Source organism: Mauremys reevesii, linkage group 8 (assembly GCF_016161935.1).
Source record: "Mauremys reevesii isolate NIE-2019 linkage group 8, ASM1616193v1, whole genome shotgun sequence".
Classification (NCBI taxonomy): Eukaryota; Metazoa; Chordata; order Testudines; family Geoemydidae; genus Mauremys; species Mauremys reevesii.
Window position 1 is genome coordinate 79,006,849 of NC_052630.1, and position 14,083 is coordinate 79,020,931.

General features: G+C 45.3%; 1 protein-coding gene across 2 annotated transcripts in view; it reads right to left on the minus strand.

Moving 5' to 3' along the window:
• The window catches only part of HS2ST1 (heparan sulfate 2-O-sulfotransferase 1), a 161,244-nt gene that overhangs the window by 32,179 nt on the left and 114,982 nt on the right, over nucleotides 1–14,083 (minus strand). Inside the window, exon 2 of one of the 2 annotated variants that reach the window (XM_039483815.1) lies at nucleotides 7,649–7,908. In XM_039483815.1, coding sequence (XP_039339749.1) covers nucleotides 7,649–7,908 — 260 coding nt within the window. The remainder of the gene's footprint in view (nucleotides 1–7,648; nucleotides 7,909–14,083) is intronic. The other variant, XM_039483816.1, reaches the window with a different exon arrangement.

Sequence of the window (14,083 nt, forward strand, 5' to 3'; positions counted from 1 at the left end):
CTCTGGGGCTCATAGTGCTGCTATGACGGGAACTGGGATGAATAAGGCCTTTGTTGGTATTGAGGGCTGAAGTGTCTCTTTTGCCCCAGTGTGTAGATTCCCAGTGACCTGAGAGTGGGCCTGGAATCCTACAAGGAGTGGAGAGAGGCGTTGATCTTCTCGGCAATGAACCTCACCTCCACCATGGAAACCCGAGAGGGGAAGCCACAATGCTCGTCTCATCATCACAGGCTTTTTTACTATCAGCTGCCATTTCTGGATAATGGCCTGGAAGGAATCCTGGGAGCTATCCAGCAGTTTATCAACAAAGTCTTGTAGTTTATTGCAACAAAGAGTCCTGTGACACCTTATAGACTAACAGATGTATTGGAGCATAAGCTTTCGTGGGTGAATACGCGTCTGACGAAGTGGGTATTCACCCATGAAAGTTTATGCTCCAATACATCTGTTAGTCTATAACAGGGGTCGGAAACCTACAGCACACGTGCCAAAGGTGGCACGTGAGCCGATTTTTGATGGCACACGGGGCAGACTGAGCCGCTCAGCCTGCTGCTGCTCTGGGGTTCCCGCTGCTGCCCCCTTGCCAGCCGGGGTCCCGCTGCCGGTCCCACTCAGCGCCCGCTGCTGGCCTGGGGGAAGGAACCCAGGCTGGCAGTGGGCTGATACCCCGGCTAGCAGGAGCCAGTGGCCGAAACCCCAAAGCGGGGTGGGCTGAGCCATTCAGCCCACCGCCACTCTGAGGTTTCCGCTGCTGGCCCCTTGCCAGCTGGGGTCCCGCCGCCAGTCCCACTCAGCATCCACTGCTGGCCTGGGTGAAGGAACCCCAAGCTGTCAGTGGGCTGAGATCCAGGCTGACAGGAGCCAGCGGCTGAAACCCCAGAGCGGGGGCGGGCGGAGACACTCAGCCCACCTCCGAAACCCCAGAACTGGGCGGGCTGACCCCTTGCCAGCCGGGGTCCCCACCGCATCCCCATTCACCTTCCGGTTGGAGTTCCAGCGCAGGCCCCCTGCCAGACAGAGTCCAGGCCTCCGGCTCTGCTCAACCCTACCAGCCGCCAGCTTCACTCACCTCAGCTGCCTATCGGGGGTTCCAGCCAATTAACAACTGATCACTCAGAAGCCTGTGTGCAGCTTAAAGTATCCAAATACTTGCCACCAGACATTGGAAAACTCAGCAAGGAAAAGCAAGGGCAAAGATCACACTGAACTAATAAGATCTGCATTTTAATTTAATTTTAAATAAAGCTTCCGAAACATTTGGAAAACCTTGTTTACTTTACATATAACAGTAGTTTGGTTATATATTATATACCAGGGGTCTCAACCTCAGATGACAAGGAGGGCCACATGAGGACTAGTTCATTGGCTCAAGGGCCGTATTACTGACACTTCCCTCCCCCGCCGCCTCAGCCCCGCCCCTACTCCACCCCTTCCATGAGGCCTCGCCCCTGCCCTGCCTCTTCCCACCCCTTCCCTGACCCCACTCCAACCCCTTCCCCGAAACCCCCACCCAAACTCCGCCCCCTCTCTGCCCCCAAGGGGTGCAGGAGCGGTGTGGGGTGTGGCAGGGGCTCAGGGCAGAGAGTTGGGGTGTGGGGTGCAGGAGCGGTGTGGGGTGCGGCAGGGGGTCAGGGTGCAGGAGGGGTGCGGCAGGGGGCTCAAGGCAGGGAGTTGGGGTGTGGGGTGCAGGAAGTATAGGGGGTGTGGCAGGAGTCAGGGCAGGGGATTGGGGTGCTGGAGGGATGCGGCAGGGGGCGCAGGGCAGTGGGTTGGGGTGCAGGAGGGGTGAGGGGTGTGGCAAGGGGTCAGGGCAGGGGATCGGGGTGCAGGAGGGGTGCGGCAGGGGGCTCTGGGCAATGGGTTGGGGTGCATGAGAGGTGCGGGGTGCAGCAGGGGGTTGGGTGTAGGGTGCGACAAGGGAATCAGGGTAGGGGTTCGACTGCAGGACAGGTTCGGGGGGCAGGCTCTGGCCCGACACGCACCGGGGGCAGGGCAGGCTCCCTGCCTGCCTGCCTTGCCCCGGGAAGTGGTTGGAACATGTGGGAGGAGAGGTGCAGGGGTGTGTGTGTTGCTGTTGCTTCAGGCACTGCCCCCTGCATCTCCCATTGGCCAGGAACGGGGGACTGCGACCAATGGGAGCTGCTGGGGCGGTGCCTGAAGTAACATCAACACAAACCCCCCTGTGCCTCTCCTCCTCCAGGTTCTGGCCGCTTCCTGGAGCGGCGCGGGGGCAAGGCAGGCAGGCAGGGAGCCTGCCCTGCCGCTGGTGCATGCCGGGTTGGAGCCACTCTAGGTAAATGCTGGAGGAGGGCGGGGCACAAGGAGCTTGCGGGTCACAGAAAATAACCTGGCGGGCTGCATGCGGCCCGTGGGCTGCGTGTTTGAGACCCCTGTTATAGACTTATAGAGAGACCTTCTAAAAAACGTTAAAATGTATTACCGGCACATGAAGCCTTAAATTAGAGTGTAGCTGAAAGGTTGCCAACCCCTGGTCTATAGGGTGCCACAGGACTCTTTGTTGCTTTTTTACAGATCCAGACTAACACGGCTACCCCTCTGCTACTTGTAGTTTATTGTAATTTGTATACTCATACTTTGCCATGAGCGCCTGGTAATTGGAGATTCGAAACTGTCATAGGGCGCTGTCCTAAACTGGTGTTGTTCACCATGAGCGTTCACAGCATTCACCACAATGAAACTGAGCAATGGGTGAGTAAATAGCAACTCTCATTTCTTTGCGGAGACATAATTTTTTTTTGTCTGTCCACTTGCAATTCGAAGCTGGGATTTGCCACAACATCTTAGCTAGGTCTAGGATGGCCTCGTTAATTGGCAGGGCGATTTTGGAGGTAGATGAGGCATGGAAGATATCGATAAGCTAGTGGTGCATATCTTTAACCTCCTCCAATGGTATGTGGAGGGTGTCCGCCACTCTCTTCACCAGCTCGAGACATGTGGAAGTCATCCGCCATGGACGGTGGCAACAGCATGACTGCTTCATCCAGTGAGGAAGAGGATATGGCCGTGAGTGTGATCTCCTCCTCTGTGTCCACCTCTCGCTCCTCCACTTCCAAGGCATGCGATGATGTAGCCAAGGTGCATGCCTGGGAAGCTGTTGGGCAATGCTCGGTGTCTTGAGATGGGCTGGTGGTGCGCCACCCTGGTGTCCTAGTATGGCCCCTGCGGGGGCATATGGCCTGGCAGAGGTGCCCACGGATGACCATACCAAGATGGTGGCGTGCCATCTGGTGGTACAGTCACAGACCCTGTTGATATCAGGTCCCATATAAAGCTTAGGAGGAAGAGAGAGAAACCCCATCTGGCTCACTGTCCGATCCCTCACTTGACATCAGAGAGGCATGGCATGATTGTGCGGAAATCCCTTTGGTTGGCCATGCTCTGTGCTGTGATCTCGATAGCGAGGGGCAGAGAGTCAGGAGCTTCCGACATAGCCAGGTCACTGGCCTGATGAAATTTTGCCCGTACTGAGCATCCCAGCATCAGTAGTGGTGCTGGGAGAGATGAGGACCTCACTCATACCAATCTTTCCAATGGCAGATGGGCCACTGCCGCTGGTGGTACCAATGACAGCTTGCATACCGAGAATGTCTTAGAGCATTTGACCTTGTGTCTCTCTACCGAAGATTCGATGCCCATGCCCAAAGGATCTGTGGGTTTGTCAACAGTACTGGACACCAACAGAAGAATCTCAGTCGGAGCTGCTGGCAGAGGGAACACTTTTTTTGGACGTGGCCCTTGCTAAGGCAGCAAATGCACTGGGAGTGCACCAGGATTGACTTGCTGCAAGTGCGACATTTCTTCAAGCCTGGAGAGCCGGGAATACCCTTTTCATGGGGTCTCCTCCCACCCACAAGGGGTCAACACAAGAACAAAATCTATTCTTTTTTCTATTTTTTTTTTTTAAAAGTCAAGGCCAAATAAAAGTCAAAAGAAGGCTAAAGGGTTTCTAAAAGCTAAAGAAAAGGCTCCGTCTCTAACCATGGGCGTGTGAGAAGGACCTGAGGACGGCTAACCCACGCGCACTGGCTAGCCTCGTGCAACAGCACAAGGAAACATAGTGCATGTGCAGGCCCAGTGGACACTGCTACCAAAGTTCTCCGGTCAGCGGCACAGGGATGCAGACACACTTACAGTGGAGCATCCATAGGGGCACCACTCAAAGAACCACCGTTAATTACTCTTTGTTTCATACTGGTCCAGGCAAAACCCATGGCTAAGAAGGTTTTATCAATCATAGCATACAGTCATCATGTATATCAGAGGCCTGCTTAGATGATTTAGCCAGGACTTTTCTTAGCTTATCTTTCAACAGACGATACTCAGTCCAGCACAAGCCAAGACAGGGTAAGTGAGCTGCTGTACACAACTGCATTTGGCTTAAGATGTGGACCTGTACTACAAAGAACTTCTGAAGTTTTATGACAACCCATAGCCATGCTGGAGGTAAATGATTTTTATTCTCATTGGGTCACTGATGACTATTTCTTACAATTCTCTGTCCCTCTCTCCTGTTGAATGTGGGTCGGCTTTTGTTTGCTTGTTTGTTTTATTTTAAACGGTTTTGTAGCTACTGGGGCTCACAAAAGAGTGAATGATTAAAGTTTGTGTCCAAACTAAGTAAGATCTTTGAGGTTATTTTGGAAAATACAAGTAAGTGTGAATGAGTTTCTATTAAAGTGTTTTCCAAGTATTTTTAGAAAAATAAATCAAAGGCTATTTCAGAGCTCTTAATAGGTGTTAGCTCAGCTGAGCTTCACTGAATTGAAAACTGGATCAAATGTACTCAGAGGAGCTAAGAAGTACTGCAAGGTAAACAGGAATGAATGAAGAAGTTCAATTTTCTAGGTAACTGGAAGCTTAAAATGATTCCAGTGATCTAAAAGGAGGGGCTAGAAGGTCCTATATCAACTCAGCAAAATAAGCTGGGGAAAATTTACATTAAAGAAAACTGAATACAGCACAAAACTGGTGTCCTACTACACAATTTACTCCCAATCCACCAATTACCTCTCCTTGTCCCTAAATCCATCCTTCTTCCTCTCTGCAGTACTGACCAAATATCTAGCTTTTTTCCTATGACTGTCTGTCACAGGAACTTCTTTTGAGACACCTGAATTGTTCCAGCTTTTCATTATGAAGTTGGCTTTGTTTATAACTTCTAAATATTTGTTCAAGACATATTGCTATACTGAGTAGAATTAGCTTTGTGTTCACCAGGAACAAACAGTCCAGTAGAATGAATGCAGTATGGGGTGAAGAGAAAATTCTAAAGAAACTACCAAAACTGTCTTTTTGCTCAAGGTGAATGATGATGACATTAGTTCAGTGTTTCATGATGAACTTATTCAGAGCACTACGTTAGTGGAAAATATCCACTTTGGGAAATACAGTTACCTTAGTCTGAGGCCTCTTACTTCCCAGGCTGCATGCGTCTCTTGTCAACAGCAGCAGCTGCTCCACTGCTATGATCCTTTTCTCCCAATAGGCAGGGCTAATCATTTTGCTATTGCATTGCTGCTTCTTCCCACTGCCTTGCTGTTATACACCTCTCTTTCTCTGGCTGTATTTTTCCTGCTGGCTATTTTATTATTCCTTTTTCTGGAGATAATTTCCTCCACCGCAGTGCCATCTGAGTTGCTTATTGGAGGAAGGGTGGAACAGATGACCGTGTAGGAGCCTTACTGGCTGGTTCTAAAGGGAGTGGAGTCACAGCAACCAGCCCTTGACTGGCTGCCAAAAATCCAAAAATTTGCAGGAGACACAACAAGGGGTGGACAGAAAACCTGTGACTCCCCAGTTCTGGGAAGGACTTGAGGAAATCATGACAACTGACCACTCTGAATTTAGGAACACAGATTGCTACACTGAAGCAGAACAGTGATCCATCTAGTTTGGTACCGTGTCCAGGATCAAGAGGTAGAAATCCTACGTAGGCAGGAATGGCATAACCTGTCACCAAGAAAAGTCTCATCACCCCAAAAAGTTAGGGCTTGTCTACACAACCTAATAATTTGGGTTACGGGGATGTGAACTGCAATGCACACCAAAATACTCCAGCTCCCTGATGGGGATGCTCCTAGTGTGAACTAAAAGGTATCTAGTTTGCATTAACATAGACCTGTTTGAAGAGGACTACTTTAATGTGAACTAGGTACCTTTTAGTTTGTGCTAGTAACAGCCATATGGTAGAGTTAAGCCCATAGAGGTTGCCCTGAAGCTTGAAGGCGTTACATCCTTTCCAGAGTTTTTATTTTAAAAAAATATTGACTTATCAAATATTTACTATATAGTTGGCAGAAGCCTTGGTACAAAAACCACTTCAATTTCTTTAAGTCAGTGATTCATATTGTCCATTGAAACACTGCTTTCTGAATTTAAATTATCCAAAATTCTGAAATAAAACCAAATATGTTTCAATCGTAGGTTCTCTCTCAGAGACAGACACACACAGTTCAATTACTTGTTAAGAAAACAGCTCATTATCCCCGTCAATGATTATTCTTACTTTATTTTACTTATAACTAAGAGCTACTGAGGTGAAACAATAATGCAGAATCTTGATCCTGACTTGACAATATGCCACAAGCAGCTATAGCATTACCAGTAATGCTATATTTAGTTGATCCATGTTCACTTATATTACAGAAAAAATAGGCTAACAGAAATTTGGGATCTGATTTTCAAAGTCAGGAATGTGCATTTATGAGACTAATTCAGGCACATGATTTCATATGCAAATTGGACAACTGTATACTTTAACAGGTCTAATTGGTCACTTGCATATGCAATTACATTTGTGAATTTACTCACAGTAACTGCATTGCAAATTAGATACACAACTGTGCACAACTAATTTTGCAAGTAATGATTTTCTGTTAAGCTAAACACTGTAAGCAGAGCAACATTATGCAGTGAGGGGTTTTTAAAGAATAGGGTTTAAAAAAGAACTTAGAAATATTCAGGGACATATAAGTGGACTGAAAACTTGCTGAACATTATATAATATAATGCTGAACATTATATAATACTTCTTAATACAATTTTCCTTGAGATGTTCATTGCATTATGTTATTTCCTCTCTAGTAATTTATAACTCACCTAGCTGAATGAGCTTTTTATTCTTCTCATTTAAAATATATTTTTGGAGAGTTAACTTTGATACACATGAAACTGGTGAAATGGAAGCACTATATACAGCCAAGCATAACGTGAATAAACGATATATTAGACAAGTATTACACATTGCTATGCCAATGCAGGTCAGTCCTGAGCCACCGTATCCCTTTTTATTCTAGTCTTTGACCTTTAAGCAGAGACTTCTATCATGCCAAGTAGTGTGGTAAATTAATCTTGTTACATAATGAAACAATATTAACTTTCTCCATATACAGAGAAAATGTCATTCTAATTATAAATTTATTTAATGTAGCTACATTCTAATGGCACCCAATTCCATCTGTTCCTCCGGTTATATTTATAATAGCAAACTACTATTCTTTGTGGACATATGTACACACTCAAAATGCTTTTTCCTGAATAGTGCTGAACACACAATAAAATATCTAATACATTAAAACTGTTGAAGTGGCTAAAAACCCATACCATCATCTCCACAAATTTAACTTACCTGATCTTGCAGTGACATAACAGGATTATTTTTGGTTGTATTGATATGCAGAACATGATATTTGTTCTTTGCACAAAGGTCATAGGCAATATTTGTGAAGGATGTGCTTGCAGTTTTAGGTACTCTGTTGTAAATGATCACCACATCATCATCTTCATCCAGTGTTGCATCTTGTCGAGGACCATCTATTGTATGACGTTGTTCTATTTCTCTGACTTCATGTCTTGCAATAGCTCTTTCTGTAAAGAGTAACAGAAAAACTAAGCTTTCAGTGATAATGAAGAAGTAGATAGTGATCTTGAAACTCAGTCCTTAGAATTAAAATGACAAAAAAGGTTAAAAACCATCTTATTAATAAAGAAAACTACTAATTGCTTGTTTTTTAACGCCTGGATTTAAAATTTTCCATTCCCGCTCATTATGTTTTTATAGATTAAGCTAAATTATGCTTGGAGACAGAATATGTTGTCTGGAAACTGATAAACAGTGAGTGATATTCTTTCCTTTGACTTACGTTAGCATTAAAAAAAGCTACCCTATTTTCTCTAAAAAGTTGTCTCTGATGCTGTATCAAAATGGTAACACTTCTCACAAGTCCCCCCAAAAATCCTATAAAATACCCAGTACTCAGAAATGATACTAGGTAAAAGGAATAATTAAATCAAATATTAAAGTAAAGTATAAAATATGTATTTAAAAAAAACAACAGTAAAATCACTGACCATAGATGGTTTAGTCAATTAATGGTGAAGAGGCACTGGGAGTTTAAATAAAAGAACTATTGTTCTTATTCCAGTTAAGACAACTCCCCATGTGTAAATACTACAATGTATGGTTTTGCAAAAATCTAATTAGCTGTATTACACCTAAATTTGACAAGAAAAGAAACAGGAGATGTGATGAAATTATTACATTAGGGGGCAAAATTATTGCACTGAATACAAAACTATATCAAACACAAGGAAGAGGGGGGGAAAAAGAAAAAAGCAAGCCCTGAATAAGACATGTTTTGGAGAGGTGGGTAAGCTACAAATAAAAATAAAAATTCCTTTTACAAGAATTTGTAAAATTTGTAAAAAGCTCTGGGCAATTGGTCTCCTCTTCAAATATCAAAGCTACTTGGAAAATGAGAAGCAGATCGTTATGGCTCTACAGTATGCCAAACATACTTTGTGCTAACCCAGACAAAATTCAAAAGCTTTGTTCTGTTCAGGCTAAGTAGAGTACCCACCACCATTCACAATTTAAATTTCAAAGCATCTTTTTAGAATTATGCATTATGATACTACTGTCTTTAATGGTGTACCTTTTTTCCCCCACATGGGTCAACAACAAGGTTTGAGCTCAGGATCAAGAGATTCACATCACAAACCTTTTCTACTTGAACTAAAGGAGTAATTATTAGTAAAAATAAGCTGTTGTCCTTTATATGGAGTACTTCCTAGAGCAGTGGTCCCCAATTTTTTTCTGTCATGCTCCTCCCTTACCAATAGTGGAATCTGTCCATACCCCCTGGAAGCCACGGTCAGAGGTGGGACCAGGAGCAGGGCCACAGTTGTAGCCAGGGGTGGGGCAGAGGCCAGGAGTGGGGCCAGAGCTGCAGCCACGGACTGAGGGCCTAAGGTTGGGAGCAGGGCCTGAGACCAGGAGCTGTGGCCAGGGCTGGGTGGTGTTCCCTTCTTGCCCCCTGTAGGGGCTGGCCTGGTCCCCCACTGAAAGTTCCTACACACACACACCCCAGAAGGGTGTGCCCCACAGTCTGGGGACCACTGTCCTAGAAGGATGTTATGACACACACTCAGTGAGGCACAGCTGTGTGTGACAACAGGGGAATGTTAGTTATGATCCTGGCTTCTCTTCCTGGCTCAAGGGCAGTGTGGTCTAGTATTTAGAGCAGTGGTTACAGACCGCATAGCTACATATACTGATTTGGCACATTCATTCTGAAAGTCAGTGTGACAGAATGGGTGAGAGTCTGCTCTGCCATACTAGAGACCTGAGTTATAATCCCAGGTCTGCTTGAAGTGACCATGGGCAACTTCTCAATTACCTTACTTGTAAAATGGATAATACTTGTCTTACAGATATGAAGCTTTGCTCAGTAGTAAGGGGTATGAACCGGTGAGACAAGAATCTAATGTTTGATCCTGGCTCTCAGCCCAATGCACTTTCCCTCTAGACCAAATGGAGTTCAGGGAAAGTTTCTCGCTCCCCACTCTCATATATGCATAAGATTTTACCTGCAATGCAGGCAGGTGTGACAGGACTGCCAAATATGAGATTGCAATGAAGGATGCATGGCACTTGGTAGAACTGCATCCTCCCCCTCTCCTGTCCCATTCCCTATCTCCTCTTCCATCACCTTTGGTCTTCACCTTTCTTCCTCCTCTTGTGCTCCTAACTCACCATCTCATACTGTTCTCCTTCACCCTACCTCTATACCACAGATTAAATGTGAAATATTTTAAAAAAACAATGTAGAACTATCAAGCTGTGCACACAAGTAGCCTATGAAACCAAATATTATCACTGCCCTCAGCTACACTCCTACAACTTCTCTCCTGCTGTTTGTTACACACATTTCCCAAGTCTTGTTTTCGACTGCAAACTCTTCAGGCAGTACCATCTCTTCCAAAGTACCTGTACAACTCCTAATACAAAGCCCCAATCCTGAATGGGGCCATTGGGTGCTACCACAATAATAATATTAAGAAGAAAGAAGTACAGATGTATGCATCTCTTTCTGCTGTGCACACAGTCTTGAACCGAGTAGTGCTGGCAGCACTGTAACCACTGACAGACAAGGTTTCCTCTTGCAGCCCAGATGGGTGTGAAATTGCCTGTAAACGATTCATGTATTTCTCAATTGACAATTGAATGTCTAGTCTTACCCATTTGCCTGAACTGAAAGATCTAGAAAGAAAAGAAGAATTTTGTGGGTTTTTTTTCTAGAGTAAGTCACTTAATTCAGCAAATAGCAGATTAAAGGAAACCTAATGTTAACGTGTTAAAAAATAGTAACTTCATCTAGTTGTGTAATGATGTGGCTCATTAGCACATCCTGAATATCATTAAGCTAAAACTCCAGAAAGCTGCCATGTTCCCTGCGTGATTTCAATTTGTGAAATAGTCTGCCTGGGAAGAATATGTCTGGAGAACCAGTTAAATGACACCACCACAATGACACAAGATAGTGGAAGGATCTGTAGCTGAGCTGTTTACAACTCTTTTTGTTAACATATTAGATAAATGATGTCTTTGTTAAGAACTCAACACCCTGGCACATTCAATTAAGAAGCTGGAACTCACAACAAAATGAGTTGTGACAACAAGGAAGTCTTCCAGTAAAATTAGGAAAGACCAGATTTAACATTCCTACGGTCTTGTCTAGCCAAAGTAGTTGTATCACTTAACTTTACAAGCACAATTAAATCGGTGCAACTCCTCTAGTACTGACACCACAATACCAATATATAAGTGCTTATACTAGTATAACTGCATCCATGCTAAGTGTTGTGCTGGTATAACTATTTCAGTTTAAAAAAAATCATACTCCTAACCAAATTAATTATACTAGTATAAAAACTGCATGTAGATCACAAAAGATAACCCCTTCGGCATGTGCAAATATCAAGAGTAGATGTGGAATTTGAATGGTGATACCACAACACAGCTGAAGGGAGCATGACACACATAGGTTGATCTTCCCCACTTCCCACAAGACAGATACTGCTCTGTTGCCCATAGTGGCACAAATATGGAACAGCATCTCAGATGGCAGAAATCAAACAGAGATAATCTGCACTTCTCTTACACCAGTGCAGCATATCTACAGCAGGGTTTGTACCAGTGTAGCTACACCAATGCAAAGAACTCCAATGTAGACAAGATTAGAGTATGCTGAAAGAGGAGCTCTGTACATGTGCCAGTATACAGATAGACAGCTTCACTGGAGGCAAAATCAGTAAGGAGGAAGGAAACAAACAAAGAAACCAACACATCCACATCCAGACATTCCTTTGAAGAAATTGCCAGAGAACTTTGAGCACTCAAGCTTACCATTTTGCACAAAAGTGTTTTAAGAATGCAACAAGCCTGAAAAAACTGCTAAATCGTGCTTTTCAACCAGCTAAAAACATAGGCTATGGCTACACTATGAGGCTTTTAGCGACACGGTAAGAAGATACAAATGTTTAGCATATCCTTGCAATGCTGGCTACCAAAGTGCCATGCAAATGCTTGTTCTCACTTTCTGGTGACACTGTAAATAAGAAGAGGGCAGCATTATCTCCTGTAGATGTAAACAAACTTGTTTGTGTTAGCGATTGGCTGAAAAAGAAGTAGGACTGAGTGGACTTGTAGGCTCTAAAGCAGTGGTTCTCAAACTGGGGTTTGTGAACCCCTGGAGGTTTGCAGAACATTACCAGGGGCTCGCAAGAAAAATTTCACTAATGGTGACCAGAGAACCCCGGCATTGCAGGCAGCAGGTGGGACCCGGTTGCAGGGCAGACAGCCTGAGCCTCAGGAAGAGCGGGGCCTGGCAGCCCGAGCCCTGCAGCCCGAGCCCCAGGGAGAGCAGGGCCTGGCAGTTGGGGCTGGCAGACCGAGCCCTGCAGCCCGAGCCCCAGGGAGAGCAGGGCCTGGCAGTTGGGGCTGGCAGACCGAGCCCTGCCCGCCCCCTGTCAGTGGGGGAGCCGGCAGCCCGAGCCCGAGGAAGAACGGGGCTGGGCAGTTGGGGTTGGCAGCCTGAGCCCTGACCCCCGTCAGTGGGGGAGCCGGCAGCCCAAACCCCAGCGCTCCGCATAGGGCTGGCAGCCTGAGCCCCAGGGAGAGCAGGGCCAGGCAGTTGGGGCCGGCAGCCCGAGCCCTGGCGGTCAGCGGGACCTGCAGCACAAGCTCAATGGGGTCCAGCAGCAGGAGCTCTATGGAGTGCGGATCCAGCAGCCCAGACCCTGGCGCGGGGCCAGTAGCCTGAGCCCTGTGGTGGGCAGAGTGGCAGCTGAGACCCCCAGACCCGCAGGTGGCAGCTTGAACCCCTGTCCTTGTCAGACAAGGGAAGTTGGTATGGAGGGCAGAGCGAGCAGGAGCCAGGCTGTACATGGGGGGGGGGGGGGGTTCTAAGCTGATTTGTCCCTCGCAGGACACCCTCGTAGGGAGAGACCTCATGGCAGAAGAAAAGCTGTTTGCAAACCAAACCAGCCAGAAGCATGTTGAAGCCAGTGTAGCAGTGTTAAGGTGCCTCAGTAATTGTCATTCTCTCTGCAATGCTGTTTTGCTTCAGTGACACTTGAGTGAATCTTCTCATTTTCTAGTTTGTTGGTTGTTAGCAGTCTCTCTGTGTTGTTTTTATTAGAACTTTTGTACACAAGTTCAATGGGTAAGTGGCTGAAAAAGGAAAGTGTAAAAACGCAAGAATCAGCTAGTGTTTCCTCAAGTCCATACTGTAGAAAATCTAAGTCTAATGATTATGATGGTCCTGGAAAGTCACTTACAAAGAAAAGACGACGATTATATAAAATATGGCTTTACATGCATTGGTGATCAAGAATGTCCAAAACCACTGTGTGAGATTTGTGGTGATGTTCTAGCAAACAGCAGCCTCAAACCTTCTCTACTTCAGCGCCATTTAGAAACTAGGCATCCTGCACAACTCGACAAGCCTGTTGATTTTTTCAAGCGAAAATTAGCTGAGAGGAAAAAAGTGACATTACCAGTTTTATATCCAAAGCAAGTACTGATAATGAAAATGCACTTGAAGCATCATACCGTGTGAGCTACTGAGTAGCAAAAGCAACAGAAGCCCATACCATAGCAGAGAGCTTGATTGGTCCATGTATAAAAGATGTAGTTCATTGCATGCTCGGAGAAAAGGCTGCAAAAAGGATTGACATGATACCTTTGTCCAATAATATGTTGTCACGAAGAATTAATGACATGTCAAATAATGTAGAGACCACAATTGTACAGAGAGTGAAAAATAGTCCATATTATGCTATACAGTTGGATGAATCAACTGATGTAGCTAATCTCTCTCTTTTGCTACTCGTTTGTATGTTATGTGAATTAAGGTCTGGTTGAAGACGACTTGTTGTTTTGCAGACCATTGGAAGAATGTACAACTGGAGAAGAAATAGATTGGTTTCATTGCCTAGGCATTTGCACTAATGGGGCCACATCAATGACAGGGAAGTATACTGGATTTGTAGCTTGAACAAAAAAGGTTGCATCAAAAGTCTCTTGGATTCATTGCAGGATCCATAGACAAGCCCTCGCAACAAAACGTATGCCTGAGAGACTGAAGGAAGTGCTGGACAATGCAGTGAAAATGGTGAATTTCATAAAATCACAGCCAACAAATTCAAGAATATTTCACGTTCTTTGTGAAGAAATGGGTAGTATACACGATTGTCTGTTGACCCATACTGAAGTTAGATG